This window comes from Lonchura striata, chromosome 5, assembly GCF_050655825.1.
Source record: "Lonchura striata isolate lonStrDom1 chromosome 5, ASM5065582v1, whole genome shotgun sequence".
In the NCBI taxonomy this organism is placed as follows: Eukaryota; Metazoa; Chordata; class Aves; order Passeriformes; family Estrildidae; genus Lonchura; species Lonchura striata.
The window spans coordinates 37,602,524-37,627,896 of NC_140707.1; the positions used below are offsets into that span (position 1 = coordinate 37,602,524).

The 25,373-nt window shown below is 39.2% G+C and overlaps 1 protein-coding gene across 2 annotated transcripts; it reads right to left on the reverse strand.

The window, feature by feature from the left end:
* Positions 1-1,352: 1,352 nt before the first annotated feature.
* VPS39 (VPS39 subunit of HOPS complex) lies at positions 1,353-25,373 on the reverse strand. Of its 2 annotated transcripts, XM_077784147.2 has the most exons (26): positions 25,203-25,373; positions 23,250-23,315; positions 22,468-22,494; positions 21,965-22,029; positions 21,130-21,172; positions 20,120-20,214; positions 18,815-18,913; positions 18,001-18,093; positions 16,333-16,516; positions 15,717-15,837; positions 15,237-15,357; positions 14,333-14,462; positions 12,981-13,123; positions 12,014-12,157; positions 11,314-11,455; positions 10,974-11,060; positions 9,314-9,387; positions 8,681-8,779; positions 8,317-8,434; positions 7,731-7,859; positions 7,162-7,264; positions 6,186-6,231; positions 5,723-5,872; positions 5,432-5,566; positions 4,765-4,856; positions 1,353-3,499 (listed from the first exon to the last, which is right to left on the reverse strand). In XM_077784147.2, the coding sequence occupies exons 1-26, from the start codon at positions 25,273-25,275 to the stop codon at positions 3,424-3,426; spliced, it is 2,655 nt and encodes an 884-aa protein (XP_077640273.1). In that variant the 5' UTR covers positions 25,276-25,373; the 3' UTR covers positions 1,353-3,423. The 2 variants fall into 2 exon arrangements, with proteins under 2 accessions (XP_077640273.1, XP_077640274.1); XM_077784148.2 differs by lacking the exon at positions 22,468-22,494.

Below are 25,373 nucleotides of genomic sequence, written 5' to 3' on the forward strand. Positions count from 1 at the left end.
AAAACATATGCCTAAGAATTGTTTCATAGTCAACAACAGATCACCCATTAGCAGTGTCTGGGTGCAGTTTCAGCCATCCACAGACATTGTTATCAGCAAATTTAATATCCAAAGAGAAACTACTTGATTTTGTTATTTCCCAGCAAACTAAGAAAACAAGCAAGCACAATGGCATCAAAAGATGAGACAAAGAAAGCCTCCCACCTAGTAATTTTACTTCTGCTTGGATTAGCATGCCCACAGGGATTGAGGTAGATGTATATCTGCATTGCAGTCTTGGGGCTTTTTGTCAGAAAGCATTAATTGCATCATCACAAACTATATTATATATTATTTTAAATGTGTGTACATATCACAAGGGACCCCTTTTGGTCCCATTAGCAGCACTAAGAGATGAGATGCAGTATACAATTAGAAGAGATGAAAATTTGAAAGGATTCAAGCAAGGATAGGATTTGATTTGTGTTTGTTGTTTTCATTTTCTCCAGAAACACTAATATACTTAGTTGTTCAATTTATTTATCAATGACTTGGATGAAGGAGCAGATGCCTCCTCAGCAAGCTCACTGATGACACAAAGCTGGGAGGAGTGGCTGGTACCCCGGAGGGCTGTGCAGCCCTTGAGAAGGCCCTCGACAGGCTGGAGAGATGGGCAGGGAAGAGCTGTCTGAAATCCAGCCAGGGCAAATGCAGGGTCCTGCACCTGGGAAGAACAACCCCAGGCACCAGCACAGGCTGGGGCTGGCTGCTGGAGATGCCCCTGGCTTGAGCAGGGATCTTGCACTGAATGACCCACTGTGGGTCCTCCCAACCTGACCCATCCTGTGATTCTGTGAACATGGAGACAGGAGACTTTCTCTATGCTGGTGCTTCCCATGGCTATAGAATGGGAAAACTGAGGATCTAGATTCTACCTCCAATACCAGACTACTCTATGACCTACAGCCCAAGCAAGTGCAAACCTGTGAATCTAAACATTTCCTGATTTGGTCACACAGAGCTCAACATCCCTCTCCAGCACAAAATAGCCTATCACCACTCAAAAAAAAATTTGTCAGTAATTCTAGTGTTCTCTAGTAAGTACATGTTTAATGGTATAGTGGTGTAAGACTTGTAAAAATATTATTCAAAGAGGTAATATAAAAGTGGTTTTAGTAGGATTTTAAGAACATTCATAAGCATGTCAAAACCTACATTGAGAATGGCCCACTGGATTTACACATACACATAGGAAATACTGAGATACTGCATCAGGTCTGACTTCCAGGAGAAAGTGAGGTCTAATACACAAATAAAAAATAAAATCTACATCAGCCCAGAGAAGTTTAACTGCACAATGACTGAAACACACATTGGTTCACGATATTTATTACAACCTATTGCTTTAGTTAAACCTGCTGTATGGTTAGTAAACCCAAAGCACATTGTATGAACCAACAAAAAAAAAAGTACAGCACAAACCACATCTCTGTAAAAGGTATGCAGTGGAGATGACAAGAGGCACAACTTCAGTTTTAAGTAATGAAGATCCTGGTAACAGATAATGAAGGCAAATAAAAATCATAGTACCAGTACTAAACATAAGTAAAAATCAGAGTAGCATTGTTATATATGTATACAAAGAATGCAGGGTCTTTTCAAATACCCTCTCTTCATTCTCTATGACCTGTAAACACAACTCTCCCAAACCATCCTCCCTCCGTACCTGAAGTAGTATATAAAGATCTATACAGAATATGCAAATCTAGTGTAAGTATTTTTAGGCTCTCTTCTTCAAACAGAAGAAATACAAGTTTAAAAACATTAACACCACAGATCCCCTCTATCTAGCCTCTGCAGAAAGTATTTAGTAGCAATACTGCCCAAGACATCCAAACAAAACACTGGACTAAGAAATCCAGAAGAGTGCATGAACAATAAATACAAACACATATGAACAAGGGAAAAACAGTTATCAAGGAAACTATTAACACTGGCAAATAAAAGTGAATTGGGACCCTTTTCAGGCTACAGCAGATCTGTTCCTAAAAAAACACTCACATGATTTAAGTAAACCTATGATGTTAACTGAGGTTCAACTACACTTTAGGCAGATTTATTCATCAGCTTGTTCTTTAAGATGTGATATCTGGTAGTTACATGTCATGCTCCACACCACTTAATAATGACTTATAAATAAGTACTGCTAGACCAGGATGCTGGGAGTCAAACAGCCACTCTGTTGGGTTATTTGCTACTTCTGCCTTTTCATTAACACTCCACAGATTCTTTCTACAACATTTTGTCCCTCATACCAATCTGCTACTGATTAATGTTTCTGAAAAAATAAGTTAGACAAAAATATTACAGTCCAGAGTGAGTATGGTACAATTTAGTTCTTGTGTTAAGATTTCTGGCCCAACAGTAATTTCAGAACAGTACCAGCCTGAACAGAATGCAGTTCTAGAGCATTTAAAATACACAGATATTGAAACAGTCTGGATTTTACTTCAGTGTTGGAAAATGAACCAGAGACTAAAGAATTTATATACAGAAGTCTCAAGCATAGTCCACAAGCTCAAGCAGTAACTAGAGTTCACTCCTTCAAGAAATTGCTTTACAGGGTGTCCTTTGCGTTTTCCTTTGAGTGCAGATGTGAACTTCTTCAGTCTCTGAGATTCCACTCACACTAAGAGTGAATACAGTGCAAACAACACACAAGTTAATTCAATTTATAGCTCTCAAACTAAAACAAAAAGAAAAAAAAAAGAAAAAAAAAAAAAAAGAAAAAAAGCTTCTTTTCAAAATGGTATCTACCATTTGTCTGAATATCTCCTGTGAAACAACTTACCAGAAGGTCAGGCAAAACCATTGAAAATCAACAGAGAGTCCTTTGGCCAGCACTTAAACCATTTCTGTTGCTGAGATAAATGTTACACTCCCTAAGTCTAGAAACAGACACAGAAGCCTCCTCTATGACAAACACCTGGTGATCTCCATGCAATGCTGATATGGCTGCAAAGACTTTCAGGGAATTTTCTTTTTTTGAATAAATACTTACATACAAGGCCAAATCACAACATTGCCACCCTAAGAAAGTACATTTTATTGTAAAATTTGATTTGTGGTGAACGTCCAAAAGTTGTCTAATGGTTCATTTGCAAGGCTGGAGCGTGTTACAAAACTCGCTACAAAAATCAGTTTCTATTCTTCTCTGAGGACTGAGAGGTTCAGTGTAGTTGCCAGCATTGTAACAACATGGTTAAAGTCATTTTCTAGTAAATCAGTATTGCTGGGTAGGTACAGTCAGTCCACAGATACAAATGATTTCTACCCAGTGTAAGAGAACCTAGCAACAAGCCTCAAAAATCTCAGACACATCAACTTCTTTCGTCATCAGTACTGAATTTCGTATGAATGTTGGGAATATTGACCATGACAAGGTCAGGTGTCCAGTGTGTTGACTTCTTTGGAGCAGAAATAATGCACGACTATTGCATTAGGGTATCGAGCAAATGCACTGTAAAGAGAACAAAACACAACATCAGCTGTCAAGACAAATAGTTTTCAATATTCAAACAAGAGCATCCAAGTTGGGCAGAATCAGAGACACACATGATAGTGACACTTTTTTAAACTATAGACTGAACATATTAAAGAGAAAATAGAGAAAATAATTCTATGGATATTCTAAGAGGTTTGCTTAGAGGTTTTTAAAATCTATTTTCATTTCTGCAGGCACACTTTACTTGGAAGTCACTGGTAACAAGTTAAAGACTGGGGGACATGCTTGCCCTTCAAAATCTTGCTAAACTTAACAGCACCAGAAAAATTCTAGACAACCAAAACAATATTACATATGCAAATTTCAATTCTGATGCTACATGCCACATGTTAGGAGCAAAAAATTTAATATGTATAGCAATATTTAGACTGATGTTTATGAAAATATTTTGAGAAAAGAACCTTTCCCTATCATTGTTAATGCTACTGATAGCTCAGAAGGGCTCCCATCAAGAAGAAAACAATAACCGAGCCATGTAGCATTTCCCTCCAGTTGAAAGAAAAAAAAAAGTGCAAATAAAATATGCATTCTATATTAACCCTAAATTAGCTGCTAGAAATGATAGAAGAAAAGTTCACAGATTCACAGAGTATTCTGAGTTGGAAGGAACCCACAAGGATTAGAGTCCAACTCTTAAGTAAATGGCCAGCACAGTGATTGAACTCTCAACCCTGGTGCTATCAGCACCACGCCCTAAGGCAACTGAGCTCATCTCAGGTCAAGCAAATTAGTTCTACTTTTAAACATCCTATTGCATGTAAGCTACAAAACATAAATCAGTCAGAGAGCCATAAAGCCATCAGATATAGAAAACTACACATGCATCTCAGCTTAAAATTATTTGTATCATCCTCTTCAATTCTAGCTAAGAAGCAGGTTCTTAGAAAGGCAGTGTTCTTACAAAGTTTTCAAAAATCAGTATGAGGACCAACTTCATGCCTTCAAGAGTTATGAAGTAAGAACTCTTGGGAGTTTCTGAAAGGGTTTTATACTCCTTTGTTGAAAGGAGGATTAAACTCTTGCAGCAAATTCACTGACGAAAGCTTCAAAGTATTCCTAATCATCCAGCTAATTAATGTGAATTGTATTTCAAACACCCTTCAAACGGCTCCCTCATACTGCTGTTCCCTCTGGCTATACATACATTCAGTTTTCCAACATTCTTCATTTAAGTATACCAGATTAATATTTGATTTGATTAGTTTACCCAGCTCTCTCACCTGTTACCTATCTTCTTTTTACAAACAGTGCACACCTTCTCCTCTGTAATTATGCACTTGACTTGCTGATGCAAGATCCGCTCCTCCTGGACCTAAAGAAGGATAAAAACCCCAAGCTGCTCAAAAAGCAATGCCATGTCTTGGTCTGATGAAACTGCAAACCATCATGTTTAACTGTCAGTGGCTGTACTTATATTACCAAGTTGTGCAGCACAGAAGAAGCAGGTCTGTGGAGCGGAGCAGGTCTGTGGAGCAGAGCAGGTGCCACTGGACACCCAAAAACCCACACTATATGAATTGCAGGGTTTTGCTTTCACCTTGGTGCACAGCCTAAGGCGTTCAACTACTAAAGGGGTGTTAAAGTGAACACTTGAACTGCGTCCCCTGGCTCACTTCATTTGAAAGAAATCCAGTTCAAGCTGTCTGAGATGATTCTGCAGTGCACACCACAGCACAGTGAGCAAAGACAAACACCTCATCCAAACTAAAATGAATGCACACACCATCTCCTGCAAAAAGGATGTTCAAGCTACATGGCTCCCATTTAATTTCAGGTGCATTACAGCACCATCTAGAGGACACCCATACCCTAGAAGAAACAGTAAATTTCAATATTGAATGCATTTTAAAACATTATTTAAATAAATAACAGGTGGTGGATGCTTACCCTCAGAAACTCTGCATGGAGAAGGTTCTTGAGCACTTGATTAAATCTTTTCTTCTGAGCATTTTCTTCAAGTACTTTCTCTAAGAAGATGCGAATTTCATTAATCTGTGTATTTGCTGGGAGTAGGTTTATTGCCTGGAACAAAGTTAGGAAAAGTTAAAAAGGAATAGAGACTAAAACAGAATAGAAATCGACACATTTAGATCGACACATTCCATTCATTTGCCTACTCCAGTCCTTCTGTAGTCTCCTGCCAACAGCACAGATTGAGTACTCACAGGTCTGACTTACCTTAGTGGTATCCAGTTTGCTGTGGTGCAGCTCCAAAACCTGCAGAGCAGCCTGCAGATTGGCTTGAGGCTCCAGCACCTCCATCTTGATAGGTCCCAGGCAATGAACACTGGGTGGGGAGAGATACATCCGCAGCAGGGACAGGTACACCTGTGGCACACACAGGGAAGTTCTAAAACTGCTGCACGTACCCACAGCTGACGGTGCTGGTAAAACCCAGCAATGGTACTAAGTTATACCCATGCCATCCAAAATTCTGCACTGCTCAAATCCAATAATACAGTAAGATTTTCAACAAAAACCACCCTACAATCACCTAGGAATTCCTAAATTTCAATAGATTATACACAGGTTCCCATACACCAGACAAACCCTGAAAAGGTCCATACAGAGCAAGAACTTTCAAGTCTTGAATAAGGTATGAATAGCCTTCTACTTCCTTACTGAACAAAAAGCTACTTACATCTTTGTTGCCATCTTTGTTTCTGTCATAATGCTTATGGCAGTAGCTAGAAGAATCAACACAGAAGAATTAAGACAAATACAGAAACAGTTACAGGACACAAAGAATCAGTTTACAGAAATTAACATTTAATTACTACTGAAGTCATCCAAGTTAAGTGACTGAACATCTGATTCAGATCAATTCATCAAACTGCACAGCAGGATTACACCATTTACTCCGCATCACAGTGCTGAAAGAAGCAAAATTTTGTGCAAGTCTCCTACTTCCAATCAACTTAAAAAGCCTTAATGAAGAAGCCAAACTGAATTTAGCTGTGTAAGAAAAAGGGGGGAAAAGATATCCCCAATTAACACATCACAGCATAAAAACCTAAGTGTATATATATATCTAATTAGTGTATCTGAATCACAAAAATAAGCTGTTCACTACTGTACACTGAGTAACAGGGATGAATGCCTTTTAACAAGCATTTGCTGAAAATAGCTTTAAAAGTAACTATGTTGAACAGATCCCAGATATACCTGCAAGTATTAGGTTGGGTAAGTCTATTTTTACCTGAGTACTTCTGATTCACTCAGGAAGTTTCCTGGCACAAAACATGTAGAAAAATGCTATATCTTCACTAACAAGGATTATTTTTAATGTGGGCTAGTGAACATCTCTCCAAACAGAAAGAAAGCAAAACAAGACACAAGATCATAGACTAAGGACAGATCATTGATGATGGTCATATTGCTCTGAAGCACAGCGACAGAAGAGCATGAAAAGGCAAACCTCAAGGGACAGCAGCATCTGTAATAGACACCCAGAAGAGCTTCACGGTCAATAAAATGTGAAAACACAGAAGATCCTGAAGACTTATAATGTTCATGCTCCACACATAGCAACATTTCACTACACAGCCTATCCACACAGCAGTCAGCAAAATAAGTCATGCAAAAATACAAAAAAAATAAAATAAAGAGATCCTTACTTTTCAGCCATGTTGGTGTCCTTCAAGATATGAACATAAATAAACAGAGCTTGCTCATGTTTCCCCATTCGACCCAAGAGCAGAGCACGTTCTTCTAGGAGACCTAGTGATAGCATGATGGATTAAATCAACAGCTACACAAGGAAATGACAAAATTAGTGACCAGACTAACAGAAGGAAGTATTAATCTGTGCTCAGGCTACAGTATAAGTTACACTGACACTGTAAGTCTACATTTCACACTAGTTTCAGAAACCTTTTATGAATTCTTAAGTCACCTTAAGAAACAATAACCTTCAGATCTGTTGAGCAATTCAGGGTCATCACAAAGTTAGGCTAAATAGCTGGGAGATGCCACCAGGTCTTAGGTCAGCAGTTACATGAATTCTGCAGAAACCAGCAAACCCAACTGTGCCAGCAAACAGAGAGTCAGTATACACACAGTGGCCTACAACTACAGACAAAGCCATCTTCTCTATTTCTATTACCATGATTCTATGGTAAGTGAGGAAGTTTTGCTCTACAATGCAATAAGCTAGGTATAGTTAACCTATAGAAACAGGACTCACCATCAAAGGGGAAGTCACTAATAAGTCGACTAGGCTCATACCAGCTAGACTTCTCCAGAAAAAGAAGCAGCTTTTTCCGGTAATCCCCCAAGTCTCCTCCTTCCTCCCCAGCAGGCACTGGAGCTCTATCTGTATGAAAAAAAAACAACATTAACTTAATTATTACAACTATCTCACTATACTAGTCTGTACTAGAAGATAAACAAATCATTATGAAGAGGAACTAAATGGTGATAGAACTGTTTCACGGGTTGGGGCTGTCATGTACGTTCCAAACTAACGTTAGCTCCTAAAAGCAAATCACATGACTGGTTAAAGCAATACTCAAGTTATTCAAAACCCTTCCCTATCCATGGAGCAGTAGCTGCCATTTGACTTAATTATGAACATGCTGCTTGGTCCCTTGAAAGATCTCTTGAGAAGCAATAATCTAAAATGTCCTACAAATCCACAAGTTTTCCAGTTCCCTCCATCACTTAGGTATCTTATGCTGGATCTCAACAGGGAAGGATTACAACATGGAATATGAAGGCTCCCCTGTGCTCTCCCATACCCCAGTCCTCCCACCAGAAAAGGCTAGACATACCTGCAGGGAAAGAACTGAGATATTCTTTCATTAAGCCCTGCACTTTCTCACAGTACAGCTGGATCAGACAGTTGTGGAAGTCTGCACCAGTTTCTTCCCAGACATGAATGATGTGTTCCTGTAAATACATGTTAAAGCTCAGCTGTAGACACTTCCACTGGGAAGTAATTCTTTATAAGGAACAGTTCCATGCTTGTCTTTTCCAAGCTTGACTTCAGGATTTAGTGTATTTTAATTATGTTTTCTTTTGTACAACTAACATTCTCTGAGACAGCATCAGGCTCCAATTCCTAGACAAATAAGATCTTACAGGTAACATTTTGTACCTGAAGGTAAAATGCACTAGTAAAGATTGAGTTCTTACCAGGTAAGGAATAGTCAAGCTTTTAAAATTTTCTATCAAGAAATTGAGCACTTTGTCTCGTGGCAAAGCTTCCACTTCAGGGAGGTCTTCTGTAAATATCTGTTAAATAAAATTTTATTCAGATTGGTGATTTTCCTTTTCTAAGTGCCACAGTATATTTTTCTCTGAGGCATTGAAGCCCAGCATATCATCATGTGTCCAAAGAGTAAGCACACAGAGGATAATTAGAAAAAGGAGCAGCTTATTCAGGCACTGGGAAGTTATTTCACCTCTGACAAAACTAATAAACACCCCCACTTCTGCCCTAGAGAACACTCTTCTCTTACAAAGCTCAACACATCCCAAATACAGGGAGTCAATTTTATAGGCAAATCAACACTTGACATGTAAATACTCAATTAGGCTCTTGTGCAAAAGTGTGGCATCAGTAACATGAAATGCTCTATCAAAGGTTCCTAGCTATTTCTTATAAGGTCTTCCAAAAATGGAAAAGCATTAGTACTGAAACCAGAAAATACAAATTATGTATTTAATTTGGTTTAGCATTAATGAGCTTCTTACAATGAGTTATCCCGAGTCCATATACTATACTAAGAATATCAACAACAAGGTACTTCTTTCAACCACACTAACCTTCAGTCCATCTTCAGGAAAATCTCTCAGCACCCAGACAGAGTAGGAAAATACCAAGTGCAAGTTCTCTGTGCCTGGAATACAAAAGCAGCAGTGCTCAGTGTTAAAATCCTAAATATCTACCTATTCACAACACAAGCAGATGCTTTCAGAGCCAGCAAAGCTTAATTTACATGAAGAATCCAGTTGTTGCTTAAGTCAAGAAAATCACTCATTCCAAAGCTACAATTTCATTGCTTCACAAACATGATTTGAAACAGAAACAAAAATTAACTCAAATACTAAGTGTCACCAAATGTAAAGAATTCAGCCCAAAATCAAGATTGCCTTAATCACATTCCAGAAGTCTTCACTTTCAACTTGTTTTAATTAGGGAAGAGAGGCAGTGACCTTTTCACTTGTGTAACTTCTTCAGTCCACTTCCAGCCTGTCAGTCCAATGACTTCTACAGCAAATAGTCAAATACTTCATAACAAGTAGGCAAGCATCATAGTACTGAAGTAACTGGCACAGAAACTACATGACACATAACAGCTTCTCAGCTTTTAGCAAAATGTAGGACCTGCCCCTTTAAAAAGAACACTTTTTGGACCAAACCAAAGTTAGGACACTTTGGTTCACAATACTAATAAAACATGTTAGGAAAACATCACTTTCCCCTCACCCTCCTGCTCAGAATCACTGAGGCATTCACTGCCCAAATAACACAACACAACTATACAGGAAACAGAAATTTAAAGCAACCCTATAAAAAGGCAGGCATTGTTTGTTTCTTTCCATCCCACAATATTTAAAACAAGCAGCATCTTCATATTCATTTTTAGAACCTAAAAAATAAATTCAAAAATGCTGACAATGTGCACTGTGAAGTATACTAAAAGGAAAACACCACTCTGCACCACAAAACAGAACAACTGCTCCCTCAGTATACAACATAACATTCATCTGCATGGGGATTCTCACAGGCCACAGGCAGGGAATTTCTACACTTCCCCAGCAACAAATCCTTAATTTAAACATGAGCTATAATAGGAAAAGATTCTCCATAATATTGTTTTTAAAAGATGAAAGAATAATGCAACACAGTAAACTATCTCCCACCCCACTAAATATATAATTCTCCTGCACACTGATAAAGCATATTGTTGATGGCCAATCACACAACTAATATTGCTTTGATGCAATGAACAAGTGCTTGCCCTATTGACACAAGGCAAGTATTAAGTATTACCCATTAGTAATACGTACTTGATAACTTAAAAGACCAGACTACAAGCCTGGAGGAATTTGTAATTACTTGAGAACTTCCTAAGAATATTGCATTAAATACCAAGAAATTGATAGAAAAGAGTAGACTAAAGTAGATTTTCTACTTCACTCAGAATGATTTTCTACTTCATTCTTAACCACTGGAAGAAAATTCAAACTACCATGGCCCATTTTCTCCCAGTGGATATTTTAATAAGAAATAAGCAATGTTTTCCAATAAGTTATTTAAGTTTCAATGAAACTTCAACCCCTTGAGCTAATACTTGAAGGTTGCATTATGCAAGAAACTAAACAAGATAACAAGGATAGCTTTTCAGTTTGATAGCCTCCAGACCACTAAGCCAAACAAGAATAAAAACCTCACAGAAATACTGCTCTTCTGCATACTCACCCAAATGCTGCAAATATTGCACTGTCCTCTCATGACCCTTCAAAGGTGAGTTGGCTTTCTTTGACTGATCCACCAGTACCTGTAATGCTTTCAAAAGAAAAGAATTCCTTTGTAAATGCTAGTTCCAACATGAACCACAAAAAAGTGCATTTTTCCCATTATGCTACTGAAGACAAAACAAAGTTTTGTTTTGAAGATATAAACCAAATTGTAACAGGAACAGATTTAATCATAAGATAGCAATTAAACATCCTCTTCAGAATACTGCCTGCGCACTGAGGTCAAAACACAATACAAAGAACAAATGCTTCTAACTCCTCCTCTCCATCCTCATAATTACCTTTCTCATGCAGACCTTTTTTCTCATACAGTATTATCAGCTCACTATACTTGTGTGCTTTCTTTAGCACATGCTCACTCTCCTCAATATGGCAGTGATTGTTCTCCAGACGTAGCAGCGGTGCCACCAGTGCCACATTTGTCTGCAAGCAAAAAGGAAGCACGTAAACTTCACTGGAAGTGCACCTTCTAAGTGTACAGTACAAAACACAAGCTGGAAGGGGGGGCAGGGAAGGAAGGAAGCCTCACAGCTTAAGAAAAATAAGAAATGACAGTTTAGTATCTTACAGTAAGGCCCATGTTAATTTTCATAACTTTGAGGACAGAAAGAAAACAACAGATCAAAGTTACTCCCCTTCAACAACAGAGGTCAGGCTTTTAAAAACATCAAAACACCCAAGACCATACTTTACTGTGTTTAACAGTATAAAGCAATAAAAGAATAAAAGACCTTCAAAATACACAGCCACTTTCTTTTGACAGAAGCAGCAACCAAGATCAGACACATCTGCCTCATTCCCTAAAACTGCTTCCTGACCAGTGACAAAACTAAGTAACGCTCAGATTTTCACATTATTTTTAGATCAAAGACAGTTTTTCTGAATTTCTGAAGTAACTCATTTTCCTCCTTCTTAAATGCTTCAGTCTGAAATTCCACCAGAGCTTGCACGGCAAAGCCTTTAGGTCAGACAGAAACTCACATGCAGGTAACACTTTAACAGGGTGGTATCAATGATTTGTAGCAGCTTCTTTTTGGATTTGATTGTGGGTGTTCCTTCCATGAGGGGTGAGGTACTGGACTGATGATCAGAATCATTTAGCTTCTTCACTAGCTGACTCCTTTTCTGCAGGACATCAAATGAAATTTTGAAATGAAAATGCCACGGATTTCTACATCTCACCTCAGTATATATGACCCATCAACTACAAAGACTAAATTAAGCCAATTTAGTAATTTGTTTTAATAGTTTTTTTGTCACTCACTATTCAACACAAGCTTTACAACCATATTCAGGTGTATGTATTTGTTTTGCACATTTCTAGTTTTGCAAAACATCCACAGTCTTGAGAAAACTGTCAGAAGGAAATTCTGTTAACCTGAACAGACATTTTGGAGAAGTCAGGAAACATTTGGAAAACAATTTAGATTTCACACTACAGGCATAAAACCTGTCCTCCTTCAGGCACAAGCTTCCTTTTACTCTACTAAGGATGGCAATCAAACAATTCAGGTTCCAGTTACAACAAAATAAAGAGGGCAGGAACTTACAAGGCCCATTAATTCCCATTCCACCTTTCACTGAATGCCCTCAACCTATCTCCTGGACAGAGTGCCCTTCATAATAATCATTGCACAAAAAAAAAAGTGCTCAGGTTCTCTTCAGAAGGATACTAGAAATAAAATACTGGATCTGTAGTCAGATCCACTCCATAAGGAAATTTTGTCCAATCACATGTGATGTTTTCCACGTCTCTGTGGGGTACCTCATGTGTTCCACTTCCCCTGCTCACTCAGGAGCTGCTGCTGTATTTTCCAGCCATGAAGATAGCCCATCAAAGCTAGCAGGCCAGAGCTGCACTAGGTGTACTGCTTCCAGCACACCACAGTTAACAAAGCATGCTAGAACTGAGTAAGCCTGCTCTAAAACCAGGTAGAGGAGCACTCACTTGAGTTAGGTAGTCTATCAGAGCTAAATGTGCCTTCTCCAGCTCTGCCCCAGAGAGCCCTGGCAGGGGGTTGGGATACTGTAGCTGTTTCCTGTAATCTGTGGGCAGGAGGTCAGGATACAGACCCATCACATGAGTGGGATCTATGCAAAAAATAACTGGTATTAGTAACCATTCATATTTTTGCAAACTCAGAGCAAGCTTATCTTTCTAACAGAGCAGTCTGCAGTCTACTTGTACATCCACAAGGTTCTAGAGCCTCAATAAAATTTGCTCATTACAGAAAAGAAGCTAAAACAACATCAAAGAAGCAAGAGCAAAGTATTTCAAGAGTCCAATCACAGGAACTTCCAACCTGTGCACTTGGCACACTTGGAGGACAAGCCATTATTACAACTGTACTGCTCTTCTTGCAGATTCCTAGCATTAACCTCTCTGACAGTAAGACAGGATTTCTAGGAACAAGCAATGTATTAAGAGAAGATTTACTGCACTTTTGAAACAAGAACTAAATAGTACCATCTGTAACTAACACACATCTGTTTTCACAGAGTATAAGCAAATTCAAAATAACTATCCTCTAATTCAAGCTCCAAATACCTTGAGCTCTCAGCCCTTGTCTTTCACTGTAGTTTTCCAAAGTTAAGTATTATGTAAGTGTAATGAAAATAAGCTATAGGTTTAAATGCACATGAGAATTCTGTCACCAATATAAAGAATCTCAGTCTTAAGCACTATTATACAGTGCTTAATTTCAGTCTTCAAGTATTCTTCCAATAGCCCTAGCATGACCTAGTACCAGAGACTACTGTGACTTCCAAAAGCACAGGAAAGCTTTATTTTTCAGTATCTTGGCTAAACCAACAGTTAAGAGTCCTCAGAGTCCAATGATTTTGCAAATCTATAGATGTTGATTATTTTTCATTCCAAGCTACAAGTAGGCTTTTAGCAGCTGCTCAAACATTAAACTTCAAAGGGTCTGTGCACATGCTGTGCATGCTTTAAATACCCTAGAATAAAAAGATAGTCTGTAAAAAGGACAAACTCCAGATTTAACTTCATTTACTACATACTCCAGATTTCATTTAATTTACTAAGTGTAATTTATTAAGAATTTAGTTGTACTTAATTGTGTAGTTAATTAAGTAATTACTTAATTACCAGCACCACCAAAAAAATAACTAAATAGCTGCCCAGGTTATTTGCTGTTCACAGGGGACTGATCTGCACAAGATAGCACTGTTTTGAACTAAAACAAAACAGAAAACAAACAAAAAACCCCATAAAATAGCCAGAGAGCTTGACTCCATTCCTCCTAACTTAAGGGATTCAATGCCAACCCAAGCATTTACCTGTACCAAGCTTGGCAAAAACTTGCATGGACTCATCAAAACGCTTCTGGCAGAAAAGGTTGAAGGCAAAGAGGTTCTTTATGTGGTGAATTTGCTGTCGCTTCTCACTATCTGAATCATCTTTCATTTCCTGCATACAAATTAACAAACATTAAAAACTCTCGTGCCTTGTATAGGAAAGAGAAACACCCTAGAGAATTAACAGGAGCATTATCCTGTGGAGAAAGTAGGAAGAAAAAAGATAATCTCTCAAAGTGAACACTGCTGGTGCCTGTCTACGCTTATTGTGTCACTGAGATAATTTGCAAGGTCTTAAAGCTACCTCTGGTTACCTCTATACCTGCTCCCTCAAAGCAATTGTCTCTTCACTCATTTGTCTTTTCAAATTTTTTTTTCAAGTCATCAATTCAAAATGCAATTAATTAAGGAAAGCTTCCAGAAACCAAAAAATCCTAACACAGTAAGAGCAGCATAATTAAATATACTGCATCAGCATCTCTAACAAATTATTGTTTCAGGAGTAATACTACCCAAAAAAAAGGTCACATGACAAAACTCAGAACTCCAAAATACACTGTTTACAAGCTGTCTGAAGACTCTAAAGCCTAAATTATTTCAAATTCTAAAAGAAGGTAACCAACTAAACAGCTAAGAGAGATAATCTTTTATATACAAGATTATTTCTCAAAATCTACACCACAATAGATCAATATGGAATAAAGGCAGCACAAAACTAAAACTTCAGTTAAAATAGTCTAGAATTTACCAGTTTGTGCAAAGTGGACAGCTGGGAGGTTATACTGACTGATTAGTGGACTCACTATAGTTAAGCAGATAGCAAACATCCCTTTGTGCCCTTTTGCACAATTGCATCCACTGAAAACTTAAATTTTTGAGTACTTACTGCCAACTGCAAAGCCAACTCAAACTGTTTGTCCTGCAGAAGCTGCTGGATCTGTGTGGCTATGGACACCGGAATGAGTCTCCAAACAAAGTGATTACTTGCCACATATATAATGTTTGTGCTGTAAAGAAGACAAAAAAATGTCAATTATTATGTTTCAGTGCTCAGAAAGCAGCCATACCCTATCTTAAAAGAATCCAAATCCAATAATATGAACATGGATCAATCCAAGAGCATCTGGAGCATTATTGCAAAGCAGAAAAAAGATTGCATCTCCAATGTCACAAATTCTTAAAGACCCTCAACTCTATCCTTTCCTCCTCAAAGTATGGCCTCCACCAATCTCCATAAAAACCCAACAGACTGCTTCAGTGCTACATCTTAAGGTGAGAGTTAGAAAAGCTGCTCTTCTCCCAGTTTTTCAGCATGCTGCATGCAGCCAGCCAGCCTGACAGCAGTGGCAGTGAGTTCTATCAATACCCTCCAGAGGTGATGAAGCGTGGCCTCTGCAGCTCGATGCTCTGCACCAGCAGCCGGGGCTCGAAAGTGCGGATCTCCACGTACCTCGGCAGAACGGCAATGATGTAGGGAGGCTGGTGCTCTGCTCATGAAACAAGTGATACATTTAAGTTGATTGTTCTCAAGCATTCCTTGAAACAAGCTGTGACTTAAGGCTTCTCTTCAATTGTTCATCCCCCTGAAATGTGCCCCTTTTACATATTCAAAACAAAACTCAGCACCTTAGACTGACAGCAATTCGCTAACAGACTACTACCAAGCCTTTTGCTCATCCTTCATCATAAGGAAATGCTGAGGCACACAGATTTAGAGTGCTTTAACACATTACCTTCCATTTCCTGTATAAAAGATATGGAATACACCTATTTTATGAGAGAGGCCCACAGACCTCAAGCAAAGAAGGCTAAGAAGCCAAAACAAACACACAAAACCTTCCCCAGAGTACAACTTAAAATACTGTAGAAACTGTCCCAAATCCAGCTGGCTTCAAAATGCCGCGAACATAATAATTGTAGCACATACACAAGAGTAAAGAAGTAAATTTAAATAAAACCAAAAACAAACTCCTACTTCTCACCCATGGCTATAGGAATATCTGTCCAATTCAAGGCACATTTCTGAGTACAGACCCCTTCTTCATTAAGCACAACTGTTAGATCATCTTGGCCAACTGCAACTTTTCCATCTGCTACAGGAGCTACCAATGGTTCCAGCTGCTTCCCTGTGGGAAACAGTTCTTTGATGGATCCTTTTCCATCCACCTAGGATAATAAAGAACATTTTTAAAAAAGTGTTTTGCACAATAATGTTTTCTTCCAAGCTACATAAGACTAAAGCAAAAACCCCTAGAGGGATTTTGCAGCCCAGGCTAATCACTAACAGGACAAGTGCAAATTTAAAGAGTTTCTGCATATCATAATTCATCCTGCTTATACTGAAATAAAAAATTATTACTTTTATGTCTGAGATGATCATAGTAACTGAGCACATAATTGACACCAATTTATCAAATGCATTATAGCACAGAAGTAAAATCAGCTAAAGTGTCCAAACCCTTCACTTCAGCCAAAACTTTTAACGCTGTTTTATCCTTGCATGAGTGAACACTGCCACATTAAAAAAAAAAAAAAAACCAACAACAACAACAACCAAAAACTAACTAAAAGCCTAGAAACCTGCCTAGCCATCTTCCCCTGCCCTAACCACTCATTATTTGGGCCACATGCTCAGTGGGAACTGAACTCACACAAAAAATTCATGAGCTGATATAACAACCAAAACAGAGAATCCTTCTTCAACTTCAGCCGCACATTCCTGTTGCTTCCATTGCATTACAGCTCAAGCATTTGATAAATCAACAGCTAGCCACCAGAAAACACCAGCATAAAAACATGTGTACTTTTCCTGCCTATTTAGTAAAATAAAGCTATTCAAGGATAGGTTAGTTGAGCACCAAAGCCAACCCATAGTAAATACTTGGGACAGTTGGTCTCACCCTGCTTGCTTGAGCAGCTGCACAACTACTCCTGTCACTAGAATGGCAGGAATCAACATCTAGGAGAGCACTGCAGAAAGGCACCCCTGCTTTTATGAGCAGCATCAGTTTCAATTGACTGCAAAACTTATGTGCGGTTTTCCTTTTGACTACAGATCAGTGTTGCCAATCATGTACATACATGTACATGTGTGGTACACCTCATCTTCATCCTATTTTCCAATATCTGTAGAAGCCAATTGTAAAGACAGAAAAAAGGATTAACTATAGCCGCAAATGAAGTGTAAGTGGAAACTGTAATATTAAATTAGCATTAAGTTCAGAGCCTTTCAAACAATTACAGTTTGGCTAGAGAATGAAAAATGAAAGAATGGGTAACCTTCACTGTATGCCAGATGAGTTATTCTTGGTCTCTTTGTCCTTTTAGAGCTAAACTCATTTCTTAATACATTAAATAAAATGCAAACTGAGCTTACACAGACTGCTGCCAAAACAAAATATATCTTCTCAAATTCCTTTTTTCTGCAAGAGCTGCAAACACCGGTCTCAACAACGACAAACAGAAGATCATTTCCTAACAAATATCCATTTAAAAGGACAGGCTGCCCTTTCCAAAGCCACAAATAGCAGAAGTACCAGATGCTGCTTTTCATAATTCTGTTAGCTAAATTCCTGAGCACAGGAGCACCCTCCATAGTCTCTGCTGCTACCCAGATCTTCTTAAAACCCTATTGCACAGCCCCATCTCACCCGGATCAGGTAATAGTCCCTCTTGAAGCCTACACAGATGGAGTTTTCACACCAGGCCATGGACTTGGGTACATCAGGTACGCTGAAGTCTCCCTGAGGAAAACAGGTTAAACTGGTTGTTATGAATGAAAAGCAGAAGTCAAATCTGGCAACACAGAGTATAACAGGCTGCTCTCTTGTCTACACCATATTCCCACCACCTGTGTCCAGCATCTACTGTTCAAAGAATGGCAGTATTCAGAAAAAAGGCTAGACTTATGTACAGTAAAGAGGTATGCTCCAAGTTAACTGATAATTTTTTAGTAGAAAATTTTCTAGTAGAGTACTGTAGCTGAAAAAGCCTCTACTCATTTCAATTAGTTATTTTTTCTTATTCCAGTATTCACGACTGCAGCCCTCTTGTCAGAAACTTGTCAGAAACTTGTCAGAAACTATCTTCTGACGTAGTGACATGCTTGAAAAACTTAAGAGTAGAAGGGCAACCACTTCCATAATGTTTTTGCAAGGTATGCATGCTCATACATTTCACTGTCTTAAAAGTCAAGTACTTAAAAGTGTACTACAACCAGAACATTAAAATAAGGGGACACAGCCCTTAGTTTAATTTATGAAACTGTATTAAGGTCATTAATTGTGATTTCAAACATATATTTTGACTTCCCTCTGCTGTTTCACTGTTAAATCTCCACAGAACCAACCATCAATGTTCTGAAAGTCAGCAGTGCCTCTGAGTAACAGGGACTGCAAGGCAAGCAGTGAAGAGCAATGACCCTCCCTGCTGAGACATCCTGGCTACAGAAAGAACACAACTCACCTGGAGTTCATGAAACTCCCTGTCCTTCCAGAAATAAAGCTGGAGCTTCTTACGCACTGCCACACACATCCTCAGCACCTCTTCCCCTGTATCTGATTGCTGTGAAAACAGACAGACCTAACTCACAGGCACTCACAGAGAGGCAAGGTAAGACAAGGTGAAAAGAAGCCCCTGCTAGAAGCAAAGCAGCCCACTGAGGAGCAGCTTTGTTCATCCATGCCAGAAGAGCACTCCCTGAAAAAGGAAGCATAGAAGGGAAAGGAAGGAGGCAGGGGAGGTGGCAGGATACTTAAAAATAAACTTTGAGAGGGATTGTGACATCAAGGAAATCCAAAAAAACTAAAAGAGCACAAAAGGCATACACACACACAAACAGAAGATAAGTAGAGAGCTATCAGTCCAACCCTGAAACTAGGATAAATAGCTGGAACTCCATGCAGTATAGGAAAGGTGAGGCAATGGAACAACACAAAGAATGTGTTATGCTAACAGATAAAACTATTAATAATCTAATTCTCTAACCTGTTGGATAAGTTTCTTGATAAGAAATACTAAGAAAGCTAAGTGCCTGGACACACAAACAACAAGCCACTTTGCAGTGACCAGATGTAAAGGTGCTTTGAAAGACATTAGTTTTCATGTCTAGAAAACCCCAAGTACTTCCTAGAAAATATTTAACACTAAGCTCCCATGGGGCAAAAAGATAAAAAATTATGAAGAGCCCTAAACCATCTCTTCTTATTATGAAAAAGGTGTCTGAATACTATGGGCAGGCTGATAGAAATTAGTCACTTAATGAACCACAGCCTATGAACAGAGGACTGCTACACCTTACAGAACCATTTTAGGGCTTGAATCTACCTCAGCTGCTCTAGGACTCCTTGGGCCAATAAAGAGAAACAAAAATGTAAAAAACACATAGAATTGCTTGCAGAAGGAAACCACAGTGAGCCAGTACATTGGCAATGCAAGGAAAAGAAATAGCCTTTATATTAAGGGGATCTTTCAAAAAATCAGAGTCAAAGTTAGTGTAAGACAAAAATGCTTTGAAGTCTTGTATTAAAAGTTCTGTATCAAAAGCTACCATCACAACAGGCACAGGAAAATACCTTGTGAAGCAGAGTAAGAAAAATAATTTTAAAATGTTGCCTTAAGCAAATGCAGTAGGTACTAATTTTAAAAAGCACTAGTACCCAAGTAATTTTCATCTAACAAAATAACAAACCTAATCAATACAGCAACATGAAAAAGGAATCGTTATTACAAACAGTAAGGACATCTGTGCAGCTGTATTCCTCCCCTTACCTGCAGATCACAAGTGAAGAGAGATGCACCTTTTGCCTTTGAAATGGTGGTGATTTGTTGAAATGTCAACAGGTCATGGACATAAATGTTATTTTCTGTTTTAAACAAAACTCCAATTATTATTTAATACATGTAGAGTCATTACTAATTCAAACAAGTTACTGTCTTCTATGTTTATATAAAAAATAACTAGTGAAATGAAGAGCTGCAAGAAATGAAAAGAAGTGTTTTCTCAAAAGTTGAAAAATGCTAAGGCAAATACAATACAAATACAATAAATGCAGAAAAGAAGACTAGCACCAGCATTGGTAAAACTACAGGAAGGTACTGCTAACCAAGCCGGGGAAGGCAGAGTGGAAGGGACAGCAAGCAGGCCAGAACAGAGCAAGCTCAACATGGAAGACTCAATGAACAAAGATAATTTTGAACTGCTCCTGAAATTAGTGGAAAATGAACAACTGAAAATGTACAGTACTGTTTTTGTAAGAGCTGGGACTTGGAGATCATAAAGAAACAAGTAGTAAGCAAAAAAAAACATTAGAAGATCCTAAGTTAAAGAAAGCCAGAGCCAAGCAAGCTTAAATCTTCCACAAGACACTAAAAGATCACATCTGCATAAAGTGAATTGGGTGCAAGACATCAATGGTAAGTTTGATACATCAAGCAAATTGAGTCAGAAGTTTTAGTGCCCATCATACACATACATATGCATGCATATACGTGTACATACAGGGGCCAACACAAACTATATTTTACACAGACACTTTAGAGCATGCATGTACTTCATTCCTAATGACCAATCAGCATTAATGCTTTGTTCACCCAGCTGGCAAAGCTGCTTCTCAATCTGTGCTGTTCAATGCTTCCTCTGCAAAATGCAAAGCTAAGCTCTACATAATGACTTCGCAACAACCAGACTACTATGTTGGTGTGTGGAAACAGTGCCACATTCAGACAAATAACAGCATCTAGAAGAATGCATTAAATATAAAACACTTTTCTTCACTTACCTAATAGACTGACCAAAATTTTAAATTGAGAAACAACATGGATCTGAAAGGGAGAATGCTGTTAGTGACTCCATTAATAAACTAAAACTCTCAAAAAGGTTTGATTATAGATAGGCTAAGAAAATCCCAAAATAATGAGAACAGCAAGGCAGTTTTCCATGCACAATCTTCCTTCAGCTATTTCGACTCTTTTCAGTTACACTGAAAAAAGTTTTCAGTCTAACTTTTCACAAGCTGGCACATAGCATTTGCAACCTAAGCTGGTAGAAAAAAGCTGTAGCATTGGTATATTACTAGTACAAAAATACTTCTAAAGCATACACAGAGTGTTGCATCCTGAAAGAGGATCCATAATCTTTAAAGTGTTTTTCCTAGAATCAATATAATAATGGAGTGCAAATTCTCAAAAAAAAAAAAAAAACAAACAAACAAAAAAAAAAAAAAAAAAAAAAAAAAAAAACAGAGCAAGACTGGCAGTTACTTTAATTCTACATTTTGAGTAAGTGGAATTATATTCACATTTCTATAGGATAACATCTGAGAGTCAAATAACACATTACAGTCTGTTGATGTATTACCATCATTTTTACAATATTCTCAGTCAGAACAACTATTCTTAACAAAAGCCAAAAATAAACCTGCAATGAAACCAAGCTTATTCTGTTATGGGGAGTGTAGGCAAAAACATCTCGCTGTTACACCTCTAAGAAAATCTTTAGCTTTGAGAAATGTTTTTGTTAAGCACAGCAGAGACTGCAGATGTATATTTGATACTTCATTTATTGGCTGAAAAACTGTCCCCACATCATTAGACTACCCAACAGGTATTTCCTACCTGTTGAATCTTCTTTGAGAAGTTCTTGTTGGATTTCTCTAGTGTCACTTCAAACCTGTTGCAACCTATCAGAAAGACAGACGAGGGTATGTAAACTGAAGTTACTCATGACTGTGTGTACCTTACACTAAGTAAATTACAAATAATTATTAAATCAAACTTGGCCACTTAACATTGGAAGAATGACACAAGCATATCTGTGCTTTTACATCACAGCTAAATGCATCAGAGGGTTTCCTACACAGTCAGGTGAAAATGTAAATTATACTTCTTGTACCCAGCTGAGGCCCTCAACAGTAGCTCCATTTCTGCCTTGCCCAAGTTTTACATTACAAGCATTATATTTAAGTAATTTGAAACTCAGAAATACAGATACCCATAAAGATTTTATCCACACTACTCAAATATTAGCAACTGAAACTGCTAGGGTGCACATCACTGCAAAATAGACAAGGAATAAACACCACAAGGGTTAAAAAGGAGTTTTAGGGAGAAAGACTTACAGACACTTTCTGATGACATAACCTCTCCTGGCATTGATGCAAAAAAGGGGGAGAAATTTACCATGTGAGATAAGACACTAGCAACTCAAGACTAGCATGTTCCAATTAGACAGACAACCCACAAGTTTCAGAAAAATCAAGTTGAATTCAATCTCTAGAATCCAAGTGGCTACAAATTCATATCTTTCCAAGAGCTGATGAACTTGGAAACTTACATTTGGTGTTTACTTTCCTGTGCCATGCTACAAAATATTACTGCATTCAAAAACATCAGTTTCTACATAACAGCAGGAAATGTGAAATGCAAATGTCTTTAGAGAAAATCAATTTTAACTAAACCAAAAATAGAATCATTCTATTTAGGGCATTCCTAGAACAGACTACGAGCACTTAGGACTGTCAAAGAGGCAGGGAAAAAGTAAATACCTGACAAAACTAGTTAGTATTTATCCCTCTTCCCCATCCATGAGGCTCATGGACCCACTGAATGTATTTGCTCTCTCACTAATCCAGTCTGTCGTTAAAAGATAACACACATCTAAACTCTGGCAACTTGCATACTGCACTACTTTTACACATATTTGCACACTGTATTCATAAAAATTACAGTCACTTACTATAAACAAAGAAACCTGAAATAAAACATACTTTACGTATATTAAATTCTATATAGGAAAAAATCAGCAACTAATCACACTTGTGTTATAATGACTACGTCTCTAAAAGTGCAGGAAATAAAAATAACAATCAACTTTTTCGTGTAATTCTTAAAATCAACTTACCTGCATCTTTCTTGATCCTGTAAAGCAGGAGATGCCCTTGTTTCGTACCAACAAGGAGCCATTCCTCTACAAAGACAAGAGAAAAAGAGTCTGATTAGTTCAATACATCCTGCCCTTCACAGCCGTGCTAGTTTTTCCTGGGGTAGAGTTAATTTTCTTCACAGTGCCTATTATAGGGCTATGCTACATCTATCAGAACACTTGGAAACTTGCTTCAAGCATGAAAAAGAACTTTCTGTAGTGACTACAGAGGTCTCCTATCACCTCTCCAGTGGGAGTGCACAGAAGTAGCTTTAACTCTCAGGAGAGGACAGCCAAAGAGTAGGCAGCAAAACAGAATAAACAGCTTGGCCATCACATTCCACTACTTCATACAAAAGTAAAGAAGCAAACCATTGCATCTTGTGTGCCACCAAAAGAGGCAATGAACTATTCTTCAGATGATATCATCTCTCAGAGAGGAACTGTGCTACATAATGGGAAGTACTGTCAGAAAGAAAAACGAGTTTACGTGGGTTTGATTTAGTTTAAGTCAGGTTTTTAAAATGTCTCTTTGATAGAGTCAGCTATGTTCGGAAGGAGAGTGGCAGCTTTGCTTAGGCAACATTTGGATTGGTTGGACAACCAAGAATAATTCAAAATTTATAAAAGAGGGCCTTTATATACAAATTCTATAGCAGTTTCAGACTCATCTTCTTTACAGCATTTACACCATACAAAAAGCATAAAATCTTTACAGGCTCATGAAATACGACTGAATTTCTTTCTCACTGAATATCATACAGGAAAGAAGCATACATTAATATTTCCTTCTATACAGCATACATGAATACTTCCTCATCACCAAAGGAATTTGCATTTTAATAAAATCTTATTTCCTGCAAGACCTTTCTTCTACTACTTGGTAGAAACACTGTAGGAACAATTACACATCTTCTTTACAAAACTATATTGCTGTAAGTCTGTATGTTTAGGACATTTTTTCCTAGTTCAGCAAAATAAAGGCTTTCAAAAAAAAAGGATAAAAGCTGTAAAAGCCGCAATGCAGGAATAAACTACCTTCACATCCTCTCCAGTACATAACTCTACCATACACAATCCATGTATAATAGGAGTATTATAATTCAGGATATAATTTTTTAAACACTTCATTGGGGTCACAATTCCATAGGCTGTGGAGCTTTTTAAACTGCTGATTTTGCATGCTGGTAGTACATCCGACGGCACCTGGTCTCAGCTTTGAAAAGGCTTATCAAGCTCATTCATTAGGACAGCTGGTGCAGTCACCTGACCAAAATCTTGACTCTCAAGTATGCCCAAAAATACAACCCACCATTACATATCACTAACACGTGCAAACGTAATCGAAATCTAAGACTTTAACACACCACCGGCCCTCCAGATTAAGTCACAACATAGAGAATGTTTTAGAAAGAAAGCAGGTCCAGGGTTACAGCCCCGGGAGTCCCGGCAGCCTCCCCCACCGCCGGGCTGCGGCCGGGCGGGCAGGGCAGGGCTGGGCTGGGCAGGACTGGACACGGCAGGGCAGGGCAGGGCAGGGCAGGGGAGGGCTGGGCAGGGCAGGGGAGGGCTGGGCTGGGCAGGGCTGGGCAGGGGAGGGCTGGGCTGGGCAGGGCAGGGCAGGGCAGGGCAGGGCTGGGCAGGGGAGGGCTGGGCTGGGCTGGGCTGGGCAGGGCAGCGCGGCCCGCGACCGGCGGCGCTCCCGGGAGCGGAGCTCGGCAGCGCCGGGACCCGGGGAGCGGCTCCCGCGCCCGGCTCGGCCCGGGGGCCGGCAGGGCCGCGGCCGCTCCGGGTGCCGCCGGCCGGGCCGGGGGCGCCGCCACCGCCAGCCCAGCCCAGGGCAGGGCAGGGCAGGGCAGGGCAGGCGCACGAACGCTGCCCGGGCCGGGGGAGCGGAGCGGCTCGGGCTGCGGCGCGGCCGCTCCGGCTCACCCCAGGCCGCCAGGCAGTCGATCTGCAGCGGCAGCTTCTCCAGGATCGGCACGTGCTCGAAGGCGTCGTGCATGGCGGCGGCTCCGCCGGCCCCGGCTGCCGCCCGGGCCAGCCACAAGCGGCACCGCCGCGATCGGCCCCGACGGAAGCGCCCCCGCGCCCACGGCGCCC

What these genes read in the sequence shown, in the direction of transcription:
- VPS39 (XM_077784147.2), bottom strand. Translation starts at nt 25,275, where the DNA reads ATGCACGACGCCTTCGAGCACGTGCCGATCCTGGAGAAGCTGCCGCTG. An exon ending in CGACTGCCTGGCGGCCTGGG is followed by an intron (nt 23,316 to 25,202) that starts GTGAGCCGGAGC and finishes TTGTCTTTGTAG; the next exon opens with AGGAATGGCTCCTTGTTGGT. An exon ending in TCTTCACTTGTGATCTGCAG is followed by an intron (nt 18,914 to 20,119) that starts GTAAGGGGAGGA and finishes CTGTTTTCACAG; the next exon opens with CAATCAGATACAGGGGAAGA.